Genomic DNA, 19,054 nt, shown 5'->3' with positions numbered 1-19,054 from the left:
TAAAAACCCAATGGCCTTGCTACTTTCCAGGAATGCATCGAATCCATAAAGCATTCAGATTTTCAGCCCTGCCCCTCCTCTGGGAGCAAAGTGGGTGAAAAGAAAATTATTTCTTTGGTTGCTCGCAGTTCACAAAGCACTTTCACACATCATCTCTCTTCTGCAGCCATTTCCCAAGCGAGCAGATGGGGGCCCAGAGAGATGAAGAAGCCAGCCTGAGCTGCACCCCGGCCTCTGCAACCCTGGGAGTGAAGAATGCTGAAGCTGGAAGGGGCCCCTGAGATTATCTGGGGCCCCCCAGGTTTCTTGCCTGGTATCCACAGATGGGCTTCTGGGGGTTCCCTTAAAATATATGCAACGTCTTGGGAATATTGGCATATTCCCATATCATCCATAACTTCCTAGGTGATTTTAAGAAGCAGAAGGACCACTGATCTAATCCAGTCCCCTAATTTAACTCATAAGGGAGTTAATATTTCCTTTTGTTGTTCCAAGCCTACCGTCAATCAAATTTCAAAAAGGCCCCGGGGACCCGTTAATGAGGCATGTTTACCCACACTTCCAAATTGCGCATCAGGGCCTCACATACTTTGATTTCACCCCTGGCACCAGCTTTTCCTGAAATGCCCGGGCGGGGGGCTGGGCTGATGCAGCAGCTGCCTCCCCAGGCGCCCGGCAAGCCCCGGGCCTCCCAGCCACTCACACCGCCGTGCACGCTGTTGCAGACACGAAACCTGGTGCTCGGAGAGGACAGCCATGGGCTGAGACACACTGCAGGCCAGGGAGGGGTCGGCACGGGAGCCCAGGGGTGCCTGAGTCTAGCGTTGCGCTGCAGCCAATGCGGGCACCTCCCTAGTCCCTCTGCTCTGCCTGCAAAGGGCCCCAGGCTGCGAACCAGCCCCAGGACCAGCCGCGGGCTTCCCTGCCCACACAAGACCTTCCTCTTCTTCGAGTGGCTCCGGCTGCAGGTGACAGCAAAGAAAATCCCGAAGCCCAGGAACGGGCCCTGGGGTCCCCTGGGGGACCAAGGAAGTGGTGGGTCCTGGTGAGCCTTGAACGTCGGATGCTGGGTTAGGGGTGGGGGAGAGGCAGGAAAATGTGCCCATCGGTGGGGCTGCAAAAATACACACAGGAATGGGTCCATGGCCAGGGAGAAATGAGAAGGAAACAAACTGTACACAGCATGTTGCAGCCTGGAGGGTCTCCCCTGTTAACACAGTAGATGCGAGCAGCTGACAGGGCTGGTGTGAAAAGCACCCCACAGGTTTGTTAAGTTCACAACCTGCACAGCCATCACGGGCGGCCCCGCCCCGATCGCAGGGAAATGAACAAATCACAGTCACACAGAAAGCAGAGGAATAAACAAAAGATGCCAGGTGTTCATCAGCAGAAACCAGGCAAGGAAAGGGAAGCAACCTTACACCATGTGCGTGAAAAGCATTCCCTAAAGAGACCAGAAGTTCAGGTGGGGTGGGAAGAGGACAGGGGATGTCCCGGGGGCAGGAGGAGATAAGCACCTGGGGCTCGGACATCATGAGCCCGAGCTCTGGGTTGACATCCTGGCCCCACAACTAACTGTGCAGCCTTAGACACATAACGTGGCTTTTTAAACTCCTTGTTTCCCAATCTACAAAAAGGAGATAATAGTAGATACAATTCAAGTGGTACCCAATAAACCGCAGCATTATTATTATTATTATTACTAATATTTGCCTAGACCCTAACTGGCCTTTGTCGAGGACCCACCGGATTTGGGGGATGTAGATCAGACAAATCTCTGCCTCAGGAAACTTTCCAACACCAGGAAACCCCAACTGCCCTTTTGTCAAAGCTGGGAAGTTGACTAGAAATCAGTGCTTCTCAAAGTAAGGTCTTCAGACATGTTCTCAAGATCCCAAAGTTCTGAGAATCTTCAACACTGTGCTTTCATCGTTAAAAGTCAATGTTAGGGGAGAGGTGTGATGGTGGCTCAGTGGCAGAATTCTTGCCTGTCATGCCGGAGACCCGGGTTCAATTCCCGGTGCCCGCCCATGTTAAAAAAAATAAGTCAATGTAAAGTGGTCACCTCAATCTCCCCACAAGCACTCAGCACCCGGTTCAGCCGGGGTTGCACCTGTGCTGAGCTGTCCTCCCCTCCTTTTCTCCCTTCACGGCCCGCCTTTGCACCAGACTCTGCTTTAAAGGCAGCCCCTACTGCCTCACCCGGGGACTCTGGGCTCAGCCACGCGGGTTGTTGGGCCAACAGGATGTGAACACGTGATGCAAACAAAGGCACGAACTGTGCCTGTGAGGAGGGACTTGCCCTCTGTGCTGCCGCCGTGGGAAGGGACCGCCCCGAGAGCACCCACGCCTTCAGCCTGGGGCCCAGAACAGATGCAGGGAGCAGACCTGGGCCAAAGCACCCTGAGCTGCCCGGTCCACCTGCGGCAGAAGGCAGAGCTGCCCAGCTGAGCCCAGCCCAAACTGCTGCACCACAGTCAGACAGCAGACAGGCGGGAACAGGTGATGAACTGCAGTGAGCAGGAACACACGTGAGCAAGAATGCACGACTGCCACGCTGTGCCAGAAGTCAACACATCATGGTTCACCAGCCAACTCCAGCCCGACACCTGTTTTTGCACTGGCTGCCAGCCAAATAAAAATAGTTTTACATATTTAAATGAAGGTAAATTGAAAGAAGACTATTTCATGGCATGAAAATAATATGCAATTCAAATTCCAGTATCCATAAATAAAGTTTCATTGGAATATGCCACATACACTGATTAGATGTCTTTGGTGGCTTTTGTGCTGCAACAGTGAAATTGGGTAGTTGTGGCAGAGGCCACATGGCCCCAAAGTTGAAAATATTTGTCAACTGGCCCTTTACAGAAAAAGTTTGCCGGCCCCCTGTTCTGTGCCACAGTAACAGCTGACTGATATTACACCAATTGTTACTACTTGTCATGAGCTCTGAAGAAAGAACAGAGGCAACCTTAACGTGTAAATGGAAAGCCAAGTTCAAGAGGCATCTTGGCAATTACACCAACAAAATCTTTCCCAGTATTTCAAATGAGAAAAACATTGGAGAAATAAAGCTATCCCAGGGTGCCCACAGGCAGACATGCCGAACACCGAAGATGCTGCATCTTGGGGGCACTGCCATCTCTCCCTTATAAACAGCAATTAGTTCCAATAAAATAGAATCATCCATTGCATTAAATTAATTTTGTTAATTGGAATCATCTTGATTTTTGTAGCTCCGTTCATTTTATATTTGTACATTTGTTTGGGTTTTATAGTGTAAATGCTATAAATATAAAACATTAGTGTTTAGTTTTAGATAACATTTTAAGAAACATTAAAATAAAATTAATGTAATGCTGGGACTCCATGACCATTTAAAAAAAACCCACCTGAATATTAGGCAAGTGCAAAATTCAACTGCTGAGGAGGCCTGGGTGTATAGAAAGTTGAATTAGGAGCTGGCTGATGTTAAACAGAAAACTCCCAGAGAACGGCTCATTTCTGTACGAAGTGCATATCAACAGAGGGTAAAGCTAGATTTAAATACAATCTAAATTGTTGAAATCTGGGCCAGTTCAGAAGAATTTTTAACGAACAATTTTTGTCCCAGGATAACAGATTTTGAGAATTATAAACTTGGTTCCAGCTACAACAGGTTCGCCAGCAGATGGGGGATAACTTTGGTTTGATTTGTGATTCAACGACCAAACTACCAGCATTTGGTAAACAGCTATACAAACTGACCCTCACTCATGCCTCTGATATTAAGCTATGATTCAGGGGCATGTTTTGACTCTTGAAAAGGTTGATATTGAATGCACAGCATCTTAGATCCGAGAAAAGTGGCTTTTTCTCCTTTTCCACATCATCTTCCACTCTACCCTCGAAGCACACTCTGTACACCTGCTGTACCTTGTCACATGCCCGCCACACTACGCGTGTGCTCTCTGCCCTGGCACATGCCGGGTCCCCTTGGTCCCTGACTCTGTAGGCTCATCCCTCACAACCTGACTCGGGTCCGGGAGCTATGGCACCCCAGCAGCAATGTGCACCCCTACTGCCCAGAGTTCCCAAACACCGCTACTAACTGGAAGGAATCAGAGCTCCTAGGAAGATAGCTAGCTGCAGAACTGGGGCAGGAAAAGTGAGTCTGGACATCTTTTTGTGCCAGAAAATGAGAAAGTGCTCAAATAGTGATGAGGATGTGTCGAAAGGACAAGGAGCCTGTCTGAAAGGATTCCCACTGGCCAAAAATAAACATAAAATGAATAATGACAGGAATGAACTACAGCACATTGAATAAACAACGGATTCATGAGTTTATATTGATACTAAAAAGTTTTATGGGGGATGGGACAGGGAAAAGGCTGGGTACTTTTGTTTATAGAAGAATGCCAACTAATCAACATAGAAGGAATGGAAGAAATAGAAAAATAATTTTAAACCGTGAATAATAATTGCTATGGGCAAGAATCAGCAGCGGCTGCCAACCCTGTTGGCTGAAACACTTGGTGGGAAGAAGATGTGGAGAAATTCCCAAGATGCCACCCTTAACCAATCTAACATCACCACCGACACGACAAGCTGACAGGTGTGCCGCCTGACACCAGGTAATGAGAAAGACGACTTAATCTGCACTAAAAATGCTTCATCTGAATCTAACATGAAGAAACAGGCAGACAAACCCAAACTGTGGAACATTCTGCAAACAGCTCTCCTGAACCTTTCAAAAGTATTAATATCATGGGAAAGAAAAAAAGTGCAGGGGAAGGGAAACTACTTTAAAACAGAGGAGACAAAAAAGACATGACGATTAAATGCGCTGTGTGACACTGAGTGGGTCGTGGATGGAAAACTAAGAAGGACTTTGTGGCAATTGAGAGAATCTAAACATGGCCTGCAGGTGAGCTATATTGTATCCATGTTCAATTTCCTGGGACTAATTATATTGTGATTACAGAAGACAGGGGTCAGCAAATCACCACCCATAGGTCAAATCCAGTCCCTCACTCATTTTTATACGGCCTACGAGCTGAGAATGGATGTTACATTTTTTATTGACTGGGGGAAAAAGAATTCTTTGTGACACTTGAAAATTCTATGAAATTCAAATTTCAGTGTTCATAAATAAAGTCTTATCGGAACACAGCTGCCCTAGTTCATCTGTGTTGCGTATGGCTGCTTTCACATTACAACGGCAAAGCTGCGTGGCTGCTGCGGAGATGCATGGCCCCCAAAGCCTAAACTACCAGCAGCCATCCTTCTGCTCCACATACAGGATGCTGTCTTGTTCTCAAGACAGGCAGCTGGAGCGTTAAGGGGTAAAGTATCATGACGCTTGCAGCCGTATCTCAAACAGTTCAGCAAAGACAACAGCAAAAAAGTGTGTGTGCGGGGTACGTGTGCACGAAGGATATAGATAGAAAGTGATAACGCAAACGTCCTGAAATGGGAGCAGTAGATGACCCAGATGCAGGGTGTGTGAGTGTTCATTAGAACGATCTTGCAACTTTTCTATAGATTTTGAAATTTTCAAAATGGTTCATAGAAACTGAACAAGCACGAAAGGCATGTGCACGCACACGCACACACACATGCGCGTGCAGCTACACGCCCCATCTGTCTCAGTTGTCCCTTTCGTGACACCTTCCTGGGCGGGCCCTTTATCCCTCCTATTTCCGCGCTCCCTGTAAACTCGGTAAAACCCGCTGAGTCGCGCTCACTTCGGGTGTCGCAATCGTCTGCTTCCACGCCCCTCTCCCACAGTTCCTCGGGGTTGTGCAGACTCTATCTGGAGGGTGCCACGAGCTTTGGCACAGCCAATTTCAAGTGTTTAAATAAATCCCCCATTTCATGAGGGAAGCTGAAGTGGAAAACACAGATACCATTTCACGTCTGTTTCTCCCCAGAACAGGAGGAGCCTGACAACAGGGAGGCTGTCAAGGGGACAGCGACCTCCTCCCAGCGTCCTCTCCCCCTGCCTGGGCTCAGGGCCCAGAGGGCTGGTGCTTCCCACATCTCTGTCTGAGGGACAGACAGCACCAGTAGCTGACCAGTGCCCCTTTGCCCAGTGGCTGCCAGATTTGGACCCTGTTTAGCTAAAATGCACATATAGGTCATTATGGTATGCATTTTTAGCCTCAGTCCTGGCTCCATTTAGGGTTTCCACCCTTGCTTTCCAGTCTTCCCTCTCTCTCACTTTTAATAAGAGATCAGATTGTATTTTCTGTCTCCTGCTAGGCTGCCCTAAATCCTTTCTGGAAGAAGACTGGGTGTAAGTGAAAAACTGAAATAGCAACACCGAGAGCACCCACGAGGTGCCCGCAACATTGGCTCCAGCCTGCGCCAGCTCAGGGCAGCCTGGACGATCTGGGCAGTGATTTCTGGAGTCTGCAATTTTCAGTTAGACGATAAAGCAGAGGAAGGGACATTTCTTTAAGGAACAACCAGAAGTGAGGATAAAACTCCACCGAGGAAGCCGGGACAAGAAGGAGGAATGGAAATGACCGTTTGGTCCTTCTCAACCCAGGCCGTGTCCCTGCGCCACGCTGCACTCAGGGCAGCGACTTTTCAGGCACAGGGGTGAGGGGAGCCCGAGGGGACCCGTGCTGAGCAGGCGGGATGGGTAAATAGAATCACCCAAGGTGGGGACGTGGGGACGGGGTCAAGAGGCAGGATGCTGGCGTCTGCCTGCGTGGGTTTAAACCAGCTCAGCTATGCGCGGGCTGCGTAGCTCTGTGCACAATGATGCGTCCTCTCAGGGCCTCAGTTTTCTCAGCTGTGCAATGGATAGAACAATACCTCTCACACAACGGTGAGGTGAGGATTGAATGAGATTCTGCTGTCAGCAGTGGGCACAGCCCCTGGCAGGTAGTAAGCACTCGGTAAGTTTGAACAGCTACGCTTCTCTTTGCTTCTACTGGAGTAGAGCACACACACTGAGGAGCTGAGAGTAAGTGTGTCTTGTTGGAAGGGGGGCCAGAGCTTCTGAAGGCAGGCAGAGAGGGTCAACAAAAGGCAAGAGCAAGTATGGCTCTAGGACAGGAGTTGATGAACGAATGCATTTGGTTTAGAATGTGGGGGTTTCAGACACTGGACCAACATCAGTGCCTTTCCCCTCCTCTCCACACTGAACTCATCATCTGAGCAGGCAGGAGAAAGCGGCACTTGTTTTACATTTTCCCCAAATGAGGCCCAAACACCCCCTCCCCAAACACAAGTGGGCCCCTGCTTACTTGAACCATTTGCACATCCATTTGTGGCCTCCATGTGGCCGCTTCACCCCAAGACACTCCCTCCCTGTATCCACCTCTGGCCCCAGCTCTACCACCCTGCCCCAGCCCTGCTGGTGGCGAGTGCTCTCCCTGGCTCTAGGAGCCTGGCAAGGAACTTCCAAGGGAGTAGCCTCCAGCCACCCCAACACCCCTCACCTCCACAACCCCCACCCCCTCACTGCAGGCCACACCCACTCTTGACTGAGAAGTGCTAGTTTACCATCAAGCTGCAAACCCCAAGGCGTCCTCTGCTTCCTTTCCTCCTGACCCCAGACACATGCCAGGCAGTAAACCTGAGGGAGTGTGTTTACTGTAGACCTCAACCTTCCTTGGCTGGGCAGTTCCATGACAGACTCTGGCAGGGGGAATTCTAAGAGGGATTCCCTGTGATTTTCCCACAGGCTGAAAAGCCATCAGCCTTCTCTGTTGAGCTTCTTTCTACCCATCCTTCAAAACCCATCTCCAAACTGCCCAGCACAAATCAATCACATCTCTCTGTGCCCCTACCACCGTCTCTGCAGTGCCGCCATCACCAGCAACGTGCAGCCTCTGTATGACTTGGGCGGGAATGAGCCCCTCTACAGCAGCGAGCAAACCACACGTTCCATCACCTCCACAGCTCCCTGCTTACAGCCTGGGGCGTGGGAGCTGCTCTCTAAGTGTCTCCGTGGTTGGGCTGAATTTGGACAGGTAACCAACCACACCTGGCCCAGGTGGCTACTAAGTGCTCCATCCCCTTAGTCACGTCTCCCCATCATGAGCTCCCTTAAAAAGTTCCTTGGCACTGTGGAAAAGCCCTGTCTTGAAGGAACCCGAGCTCCACCATGCCCCAGCTATGGGACATGGGGCCACGTACTTACTCTGCCTGGGCCTGTGTTTCCCAATCTGAACAAGAGGGACAGCATGTCCACCTGGGGGACACCTGTGAGGAGGAGCGAGATGTTGTACAGAAGGTATGCAGCATGCACCTGGCAGGTGATACTCCTCATAAGCAACCAGCCTTTTTAAACAAGTCCCCCACCCTGGCTGGCTCCTCTGCTCACCTACCTTCTACCTCAGCCCACGGCGGTCTGGCTGCGGCCAGTGAAGCTGATTCAGCCACACCGAGACCTCAGCCTCGGGCCAGCCGCAGCCCTGGCTCTGATGACCACCCCTCCTGCCCCTCAAAGGCATTTCACACCTGCTTTGCCGCCCCATTCTGTTCCTTCTCCGAATCCTTTTGCTGGCTCCTCTCCTCTGAGGACTCTTTAAGCTCTGGCATTCCTTCTTCCCAAACACACTGTGACTCATCTCCCAGGCTTTGACTGCGTATACTCAAATGCTCAGTTTTCCCCTGAAATCTAAGAACAAGGCCCCGCCCCCCCCCCCCCCCCCCCCAGGGACATTCCACCTGGGATTGCAGAGGCACCTCAAACTCTACTCCATGCGACCTGGACTTGCCTTCACTGTTCTCCTTGATCTCAGGCCTGTACTTTTTAGCTGATATTCCCCCAAACACATAAGCCTAATCTAACAGTTTCCTGTTGCTACGGCAGCAAATTACCACAAACGTATGTGCTTCAAGCGATGAAAGTTTATTATCTGTCAGTTCTGGAGGTCCACAGTCCTAGAATGAAGGTGCCAGCAGGGCCGCACCCCTTCCAGAGGCTCTAGGGCAGAACCCATTTCCTCACCTCTTCTCCTCACCTCAGCTCCGAGGGGCTGCCTGCACCTCTTGGCTCCTGGCCCCTCCCTCCCTCATCAAAGCCAGCAGTGCAGCATTTTCCAATCACTCTCTCTCACTCTTATAAGAATTCCAAGAAAGCACAGGATAATCTTCCCTTCTCAAGCTCCTAAACCTATGCACTTCTGCAAAGTTCCTTTTGTCATAAAGTAATATATCTGCAGGGTCCAGGGACTAGGGCCTGGGCATCTCCAAGGGCCACAAACCCACACACCTCCCTTCATCCATTCGCTCCTTGGGGCCACCCCTCCAGTGACAGAAGAGTTGTGGGCGCATCTCCTCTCCCATGGCTTATCACTACTCAATCTCCAGGCGTTCCATTTCTTCAGCAGGACCCCTCCCGTTGCTTCTTAAAGATATTCAAGTTTCTCCAACCCTCCACCCCAGGTCCTCCTCCAGCGGGAACTCCACTCATCTCTGCGCTCTCTCTTTCTCTTCTTATTTCCAACCAAACTTCTGAGAAGCAACTCCACTCTTCACCTCCATTCCAGGCCCACCACTCCTCGGCAGAGCTTCTCAACTTCTGAACAACGGACATCAAGGCTGGATAATTCTTTGTTCTGGGGGCTGCCCAGTGCATGTGGGATATTTAGCAGCATCTCTGGCTCCCACTCTCTAGATGCCAACAACATTCTCCTCTCCATCTGAGCTGTGACCGAAAATGTCTCCAAACACTGCCAACTGCCCCCAAGGGACAAATTCACCCCCAGCTGAGAACCACTGCTCTACTATACAGCTCTTGCCAAGGTCACCAATTAACCTCTCTGGCACAAAACCAATGGACACTGCTTATCCTTTCTCTCGCTTGGTTTCTCAGCAGAGTTTGATACTGTTGGCCATTCTGGCCCTCCTGGAACCTCTTCTCCCTTGGCTTCCAGGACATCCTTCCACCCCACGGGCCACTCGGTCTCTGTCTCCTTTGCAGCAACAAGATCCCATCCTGGGCCACTGACTGCTGAGGTGCCTCAAAGCTCAGGCCTTTCCTCCTCTTCCTCTCCCTTCCTCCCTTCCGTGTGTCTAACACAACTGGCCACCTATGCACAGGTGACTCACAAAGTGACATCTCCAAGGCCACCCTCTGAGCTTCCAACCCACATACCCAACTGCCTACCAAAGCACTGGGCTAGCTTGACGTCACCCAAATGTAACAAGACCAAAACCCAAATCATGACCCTTCCCTCAAAACAGTCCCCCCCTAGCACCCCCATTTCTCAGGGACAGGCACCACTACTACCCAGCTGGGTGACGGGAGACTGCAGGAGTGGTCCTTCACACACCCACCTTCACACACCCACCTTCACACACACGCCTTCACACACACGCCTTCACACACTCACTTCCCGACCTAGGCCAATCAGTCTCTTTCCAAGTCAGCCCTCTTTCATGTGCTCTAACTCAAAACCAGCTCATCTGTCTCCATCTCCTCTGCCCCCACCTTGAGCCCAAGTCATCAATTTAGAGACCCACCACAGCCCCCTAACTGGGGCAGGGGAACTTTTGACCAGAGCCCACTGCTCCTCTTGTTCTACAGGCTGCAGCCAAAGTGACCCCTCTGAGACACAAATGTGGCACAGCCATCCTCTCCCCCACAGCCTAAAGGCCTCTCACTGTTCTTACAATAAAGACCAAGATCTCTAATGTGGCCCACGGGGCTCTACATGGGAAGGCCCCCAATTCTTTTTCTAGCACCCCCATATTTGCTGCACTCCAAGCCTTCTGCCAGGTGCTTGAACACTCTGTGCTCTCTCCTGCCACAGGACCCTTGCCCATGCTGCTCCATCCATCTGGATGCCCCTGCCAGTCTTCACTTGGTTCTCTTCTTTCAACTGCAGCTCAATTAGCACTTCCCTGGTTGGCCTTCCCCAGTATCCCTGGCCACATCAACTCACCTTTCTATCTGCTCTCTCTCAGCTTCACCGCCTCTCCATTCCCTTTCAGAGTTGTAAGATTCATTTATTTATCTTACTAATTACATCTGCCCATGGCAAGCTCCATGAGGGCAGGTTTTATGTCTGATTTGGTCTACTCGTATATTCCCTAGGCCCAGCCTAGTGCTTGGCACAAAGGAAGCCCTCAAGAAGTGTTTGTTTACTGAATAATGAATGTACTCCTACACACACACACATGCCTGCCTTTCTCTATTGAGCCACTTTTCCCATCTCTGTCCAGGGACCCAAGCTGAACTTGATAACCCTTCCTCCTGCTATCAATGAGCATTCCTCTTCCTCACCCCACATCTCATCTATCAATTACCCCAGAGGACTCTCCCTCTCTCTCATATCTGCCCAACTCTAGCACCTGAGTTCAAGGCACATCTCTTCTTACCTGAAGCCCTGGCCCAGCCTCCTGCCTGGAACCCCGGTTCTTCAGGCAGCAGTATGACGGGGCCGCACCTCTGCTCCGCACACCTCAGAGGCTTCCCAAGGCTCTCACGATGAAGTCTAGACCTGTCCTGGCTCATGGGATGCAGCGTGATCTGCCCCTATTTCCTTCTCTAGCCAATTTTTTGCCACTCTGCGTCTCACGCTCATGGCTGCAGCCACCCTGGACAGCCCCGAGTTCCTCTGAAGGGGCCATACTCTCAGCTGAGTGTCCGCATGGAACATTTTCCTGTTCCCTCTTCCAACACTAACTGCTACTCATGCTCCCCCAAGCCCCTTAACCAGCTAATAATGATTATAGCTGACGTTCGCTGCACGCTTTACTACGCGCAAGCAGGACTCTAAAAGTTCTACTGCATTGACTCATTTCGTTTTCATGAACAACTGTTATTATCCTCACATTACAAAACAGGCACAGAGGTTAAATGACTTGTCCAAGGTCACCTGAGATGATAAATAGCAAAGCCAGGGCTCAAATTCCTGGGCACTGTGATGCTGCCATCTCTCTGTGCTGCCCTCCCGGGGCGCCCTGGAGGCCCCTGCAGCAGCAAGTCTCACCTGTGTGTACACTTACTCAGTGCCCACGCCCCCATGAGACCACCCCCTGAGGGGAGGGGCCACACCAGCCCTGCGAAAGGCTTTCCCTCCAGCACCGAGCACAGTGCCTGGCATTGCTGCCCCTCCCACAGCACCATCTCCAAGCTACCCCCTCTGGAGGAGGGGCTGGGTAAGCCCTTTGCGAACGCCACTGCGCGGCCCACCAGACACACAGGAGAAACCACAGGACGGTCAGCCTGAGCTCCACCCGGCCAGCCGGCTATGAGCGCATCGAAGTCCCTGGACTGACCCTGCTGACCACTGCTAAGTGGTCCCCTCAGAGTGGCTCTCAGCCTTCAAAGCCCCTGGTGCAGCCGCTCAACCCGGACAGTGGGACAGCAAGGCTCATCGCCCAAGAGTCCGCCTGACGGCACGGCAGTGGCCAGCCTAGGCAGCCTGGGGCAGTGCACAGCGCCCCCTGCTGGCCTCCTCCCAGGGCCCGTGGACTTCTCTCCCGGGGACACTCACCAGCCACGAGAAGAAGCCAGCTGACTTGTCCTGGGTGGAGATCTGCCCCTCATAGGGGCCGAAGATGTGGCCCTTGGGGATGACCTCGTTTATGCATCGCACGTCGTTCTCCCCGCTGGCTTCCTTTACCACCTCTATGCCCTGCGGGATGGTGAGAGCCGCCCGGTCCGGGAGGCCCACGGGAACCGGGGTGTCGGACACAAACACTGGGGGGCCGTGGTTGGGGCATTCATCCACAAAGTACTCCTGGCAGGACTCACAGACTGGAGGGATGGAAAGAGGGGGGAGGGTCTCACTTGCTGCAGGGACGGAGCCCACCCCTGAGGACAGCATAGGGCAGTGGAAAGCACATGGCCTGTGACAAAGGAGACCCAGTCCTGGCTCCACCCCAGTCAGCCGCAGGTCCCTGGGCTGTCCGCCGCAGTCACCCATTATACCCTCCCGGGGTGCAGCGCAGGCCTGCCAAGGCCAAGGAAGTCTTTGCCTCAAGCTTGAAAAAGTAGAAGAGCATGGCTTTGGAGTCACACGGGTCTGGCTGGGAATTGCAACTGTGCACCCATGGGCAATGGGACCCAAGGTGGGGTACTTCACTCCTACCAAGTCTCTGTGTCCTCACCTGTGAAATGGGGCCAAAAATAGCCACCTCAATGGCTAACAATGAGGGCGGCCCGAGGCCTGGACCTGGGCCTCAGAAAGAACAGGCAGGAGCCCATCATTAGCATTATTTCCTGCTGCACAATCCTAACTTTTTTGTATGGGATGGGAGTAAAGTGAGGGAGAGCCCAGAGCCCCCGGCTCCACTTACACCAGAAGTCCACTTGCTGGAAGCTTTTAGGCATGATGAGGTCGCGCTTTCCCTTCAGTTTCTTGGGCTCAACTTCCATGGCCGAGGGATCTGGTCTCCTGGAGCTGGCCAGGGCAGGGGCCAGTAAAGAAAGCAGATACCATCAGAGAGTGAGAGGCCGGAGGGGAGAGAAGCGGAGGGTCTGGTGGAGGGGCCCGGCCAGCCTGTGCATCCCCCTTAGGGGTGGGGGAGAGGTAGGGGCCTGAGACAGGACCCAGGCCTGCTTGGGCCACTGCCTGGGTTTTCTAGAGCCTGGGTTCCCCTCTGGCCCCAGGAGTTGCCCAAAGCAGGGTCAAGGAAGGTGAGCAGAGAGTGGGCACTTTCCCCAGGGTCCCCAGCTCCCCAGCGCGCGGCCCCGCTTCTGCCTCCCGCTTCCCCACCCAGGGGCCTCACCAGGGCTGGCCATACTCCCGGTCGCCGAGTGGCGAGCAGACCTCAGTCTTCACCACCGTCACCGCGTCCCGCACGGCAGCCTTGGTCTGTGCCAAGCACTCCTTCATGTTCTCAGTCATTCTGTCCTGGGGCCGCGCGAGGAGGGACCGGCACGGGAAGCGGATCAAAGAGACAGGGGGAGAGGGTGAGTGGCAGAGAGGGCAGGCAGGGGTCCCGTGGAGTCTGGTTACCCTCCCTGCCATCCCCAGAGGAAGCGCTGAGAACACAGACAACGAAAACAGCTGTAGCCGGGCCAAGAGGAAATGCCATTTCTATCCTGGGCTGGTCCTGGGGACGACTGGAGCCACCAGCCCCATGGGGTCAGGGGCCAGAGGGACAGAGCAGGCCAGGAGGCAGGGCTGGGAAACACAGCTTGGGCCTCAAGCCTAGAGAAAGAGCAAAGAGCATGAGGAACCCATACAGCCCGGGCACAAAACTCTGCACACAGGAGCAAGGGAGGGATCTAGGCAAATGCAGCTGGGGCCAGGGAGTGGGCCAGTGTGCCAGGGCCTCAGTGGACGGCCACCCCTCACTCGGCCACTGCCAGGTGGTGCAGCTGGCCCCACTTGGCCAGCCCAGGTACAGGCCGGGCTGGGGGTGCTGGTGTGGGCCGGCCGGGGGGCCCTCCCTGCCGCCCTGGCTCCAAGCCCCACCCGCTGTCTCTCGAGGGGAGTCTCCCCAGCCTGCAGCTTACCGCCCTCCGCCACCGCGCCGGGCTTCAGCCCCTCCCTCGGCACCCCAGGGTCCTCATGCCAAGCCCAGGGACACTCTCCGGACTGGGCGGCGAGCAGCTCGGGCCGGGACCGCGCTCGGCCCCAGGACTGGGCGAGCAGCGAGTGTGACTCACTACCAGGGGCCCCGCTGGCCACACCCCTGCTCCTCGGCTAATCAGCCCCCTGCTCCCCACCGGGGCCCCAAAGCCAGCGGCGGCTGGGAGGGGTGTGCGGAGACGTGACGGCCTGCCCCCTCCTCCGAGCCGGCGGGGACCGGGGACGTGGAGGGGGGGCGGGGGGCACGGCCCGGGCCGCGCCGCCCCGCCCCCAGCGCCCGGGATCCCCCAGCCCCCCGGAACCTGTGGGCCGTCCTGCCCGTGGGTCCGGCGGGGAAAGTGTGAGATCCCGAGATAAGGCCAGGGCGACGCACGGGCCGGGCCCAGGGGCGGGCGGGGGCCAGGCGCGGGCCCGGGAGGGAGGGCGCGGGCTCTCGGCTCTCACCAGCCTTCCCGGCGGGGAGCTCCCGGCCCGGCCGGCCCTGCCCAGCGCCCGCCCCCCGCCCGCCGGGCCCGGCATTCCTTGCGGGGGCATGTGGCTTCTTGCCTGCCCCGGGGGCACGCAGTTGGCTGGCGGCCGGGAGGGGCGCGCGCGGGGAGCCGGAGGGAGCGAGCGGAGGGGGGGCGCGCGGGAGGGGGGGGGCGCGGGAGGGGGGGAGGCGCGCGGGACGGGGGGGCGCGCGGGAGGGGGGGAGGCGCGCGGGACGGGGGTCGCGCGGGAGGGGGGGCCGCGGCTGCGGAGGAATCCCAGACCCTCCCGTGGGGCTCGGCCGGCACTCGGGGCGGGGGGCGGCGGCTCTGGCCGAGGGCTGGACGGGGCGAGTGTGGAAGCCGAGGGGCGGCGTGGGGAGCAGGTCTGGGAAACGCGCGAGCCGCCCGCTGCGCGCCCTCCCGGCCTCCCGCGCAGCCAGAAGCGACCCCGAGGACGGCACCCCTGCGCCGTTCCCCGCCCCCACGGCCCAGGGTGGGCTCGGGGCGCCTGCCCCTCCCTTGCTAACGGGCAGCTTTATATCAGGGGCCGACGCCTGGTGCTGGGGGCCATCCAGGCAGAGGCCTGGGGCCTGGTGATGTCAACGGACTTGGTCATGCAGTCCATTCCAGGTGGGGTCAGCACGGAGCCCTGACGCCCCACTCAGTAATTTGGAGACAGGAGAACCCCAAAACTCAAGCGCTATGATTCAGGCGGGAGTCACCTCCGAGCTGCACTGTCCATCCAGGTCCCTTCCACAACGACTGCCTCATCACCCTGCAGGGGCCCAGGCCTCAGCCCCCAGGCCAGCTGCCACGGGAAGGGTGGGGGGCAAGGCCCCATGGATTTGTGAAGATCAGTGAAAACCCACTGCCCTGAAGAGCAGTTCTCACCTAGACGTACAATATTCACACGCAACACGTCTAAAGTCGAGTTGTCGGGGCCGGCGCTTGGGCACTACCTTGCCTGATTTCAAATTTCACTGCTTGGCTGTGTGACGCTCGGCAGGTTACATAACTACTCTGTGCTCCTATTTATTTATCTAATAATATGGCTAATACTCAATTCTTCGACAGACATTGCTGTATTAAATGGGCAGAGATGAGTCTGGAGCGGGGTAGCACAGCCTCTGCACATCCCACTGAAGAACGCTGATCAGGAATGTGGGTGCGACTGACGTCTTTAAGGGGTGGCTTTAAATTCTCTTGATGGGATCTTTCTTAAATTGATCATTTGCAAGGACTGGCATTTTATTAGAAACAGACTGCTTAGAGCCCTTTTGCATCCTGCTTCAGCCCCACCCCTGGGCCATGCTCCACCCTGCCACAGGGCCTTTGAAACACAGGCCTCCACCTGCTGCACCCATCCTTCAGTGCACAGCGCCCCTCACCCCATAATACCTTCTCCTTGCGCCATGAGCCTTTCCTCCACGGCATTTGTCACTTCCACAACTTTTTTTTTTTTTTTGCATGGGCAGGCACGGGGAATCGAACCCAGGTCTTCGGCACGACAGGCGAGAACTCTGTCTGCTGAGCCACCGTGGCCTGCCCTTCCATAACGTTCTTTGGTTAGCATGATTATTTGATTACCATCTCTCTCCCATGGTAGATGGTAAACTCCTCAAGGGCAGAGTGTAAACATTTTTCTCACCATCGAAATTCCAGCACCTGTGGAGTAGTAGGGTGAGGCGAGCAAGGCTTTAAGGAGGCACACACTCTCAGGGTCACACACCTGCAGAGTTGGCCCCTAAGTGTGAGCGCCACCTTAAATGTTGCCGCCTAGGCACCTTGTTTGCCTCACCCTAGTCTCCACCCTGCCTGACACACAAATTCTCAATAACATTTGCTAAATGAATTAATCACCAAATAATCCGCGCCAAAATTCACCGCCCCCTCCTGAGATATCCTGCAGCCCGGGTGAGAATCTCGGGCCTTGGAAGGGGAGATGGGGTGGTTGGGTTATTGTTTGAATCCCTGTGTCCATGGGGCTCTCTCCCGGTGGCCTCTGCAAGGCAAGGGGGGTTGCGAGCAAGGCTGGTGAGGTGGGCAGTGGGGTGCAGCAGAGCATGTGGTGGGATTAAACTCATGAGGCCAGGAGCTTGATTCTGACAGTAAGTTGTTCATTATAAGCTGTGTGACCCTGGGAGGTCACTGAACTCCTTTGGCCTTAGTGTCTTTGCTGTTAAAATGGTAATAATCCTAACTGCCACGTTTCCCCACATGGAACATATGAGATAAAGACTGCGGCAGGGCCCTGGAGAGAGCCACATGCTACCAGCCTGTAAGGTATTTATCATCCTGGGTTGCATTGGCTCCCCAGCGCCATGCAGGAAGAGGGGAAGAGATGGGATGGGAGAAAGAGAGACAAAAAGTGAGGGGAAGGGAAAGAGCAAAAGACATAGCAATAGTAGGAGGATAAAGATGGGGGGGAAGAGAAAGAGAAGAAAAAGGGGTAATTTAAAAGAAGGTGGAGAGGGAGAGGGAGATAGAGAAAGGGATGGAGAAAAAGAGACAAATATTTTTCTAAGTCCTAAAATGTCTCCAGCAAATCATCCCCTTACAGAAAAGTATTCATTTGGATCTCAAAGTAGAGTTGTCTATGGGCCACTTGCTTTCATGGTTTATTTTTCATCTCACCTTTATCACATAAACAGCTTGTGGTGGTTTATAACACTCAATGGGACATTTAAGAAACAACTGGAATGTCAGAGACCTCATGGAGGAAGAGAACCACCAACTGTACCAAGAAACTGTTATAAGGTGGTTAGTGGTTGAGCTTTCTGTTCTGAGCCTCCCGGCAGTCAAAGCAAAAAGGGAAACATGATGGGCAACAGAATTCCTACTGACAACCATTGGTTGACTGTATGCACAATTAAGTTCTCTTCATTCTTGGGGGAGAACTGCTGCCCTGAGAAGTAGGATCGAGTCTCACTTGCACAACTAATGTGCAGTACAGCTCTTCTCTGTGTCTGTACCGAAGGCCCTGAGGGCAAAGGAGGGAGAAGATGGGACGCATGAGGACTACATGAACTTCCATTTGGGGAGAGAGAGAATACAGGCTGTGTCCTTCATTGGGTCCATCTCAGCGGGCATTGGGAGGCCTGGCCAAGGTGAAGGCCTGGCAACCTTTCCCACAGGCTGCTCTGACGTTGCTTGCCCAGAGAGGGGCTGAGGGGACGGGGTGGTCGGCAGGCCTCGTGGAGGAGTCCAGGCTGCTGGCAGCCTTCCCTCCGCGCCGGCTCCTCTGAGTCTGCACATGCAGAGATTAGGCATGTTGCAAACGGAGCAATGAGATGCAAACGCAGGAGGAGGGAGCAGAATGCAGCCCAGGAGCCTGCAGCTCTGTTTTCACCCTTGGTAGGGTGCCAGGGTCCTGGAATGCCCGGCAGCTAGTGTGGCCAGGGGACTGGGAGCCTGTGCCCACTTGGTTTCCCTAGAGACAGTCACCATGAGAGTCTGGCAGGTGTGGGCTGGTACCCATCACAGCATCCTTTGTGGTCCCCTCTGACAGCAAGGGGACCCGAGGCTGGGGGCTCACCTGCGGTCACACTCACAAAACAGACTGGATACCCTGAGTCCTGGCTCCGGGTCCTAACTGCTGTGAACTCGTTAGTGACTCTGAGCAGGTTTCTACCTGGCCCTAAGCCTTGGTTTCCCCGTCATGAAAAATAAAAGGTCCAACTAACGATTCTCAACCAGTAAACTGTAGGTTTGGATTTGGGGATGGCTTGGAGTTATTAGGGGGCGTAGATGAGTTTATATGCCCAGCAGGCACTGCCTACAGAGAGAATAAATCACATGCCTTCAACTTCCATGTAAGACAGATTTGCAAATGTTTATAGATACTTTTGTGATAAATAAAATATAAATTTATTGAAATGTTTTTGAATTCATAGAAGCCCTTCTTCACCATGTATTTTGTCGATCAACTGGTTTCAGTTTGCCACTTACAAATTGTATAACCTTCAGGAAATTAATTAACCACTCCTGCCTTAATTTCCTGTCTTTTGAGTGGGAATGAAAACAGAATCTATCTCATAGGGCTGTTTTACTCAGCCTAATGCCTGGTATGTAATAAGCACTCAATAAATA

At 54.0% G+C, this 19,054-nt stretch overlaps 1 protein-coding gene across 6 annotated transcripts in view; it reads right to left on the bottom strand.

Moving 5' to 3' along the window:
* PRDM11 (PR/SET domain 11) overlaps window positions 1–19,054 on the bottom strand; it is a 77,468-nt gene that overhangs the window by 34,870 nt on the left and 23,544 nt on the right. The window contains exons 1-4 of one of the 6 annotated variants that reach the window (XM_077114484.1): window positions 14,940–14,997; window positions 13,687–14,111; window positions 13,255–13,358; window positions 12,450–12,712 (exon numbers count right to left, since the gene is read on the bottom strand). In XM_077114484.1, the coding sequence (XP_076970599.1) occupies window positions 12,450–12,712; window positions 13,255–13,358; window positions 13,687–13,928 (609 nt within the window). In that variant the 5' untranslated portion in view covers window positions 13,929–14,111; window positions 14,940–14,997. Of the gene's footprint in view, window positions 1–12,449; window positions 12,713–13,254; window positions 13,359–13,686; window positions 14,390–14,419; window positions 14,710–14,939; window positions 14,998–19,054 lie in introns of those variants that run through there. The other 5 variants (XM_077114486.1, XM_077114485.1, XM_077114487.1 and 2 more) reach the window with 5 other exon arrangements.

Source organism: Tamandua tetradactyla, chromosome 8, assembly GCF_023851605.1.
Source record: "Tamandua tetradactyla isolate mTamTet1 chromosome 8, mTamTet1.pri, whole genome shotgun sequence".
NCBI classification, from domain to species: Eukaryota; Metazoa; Chordata; class Mammalia; order Pilosa; family Myrmecophagidae; genus Tamandua; species Tamandua tetradactyla.
This window is presented reverse-complemented; position numbering and strand designations above follow the sequence as displayed.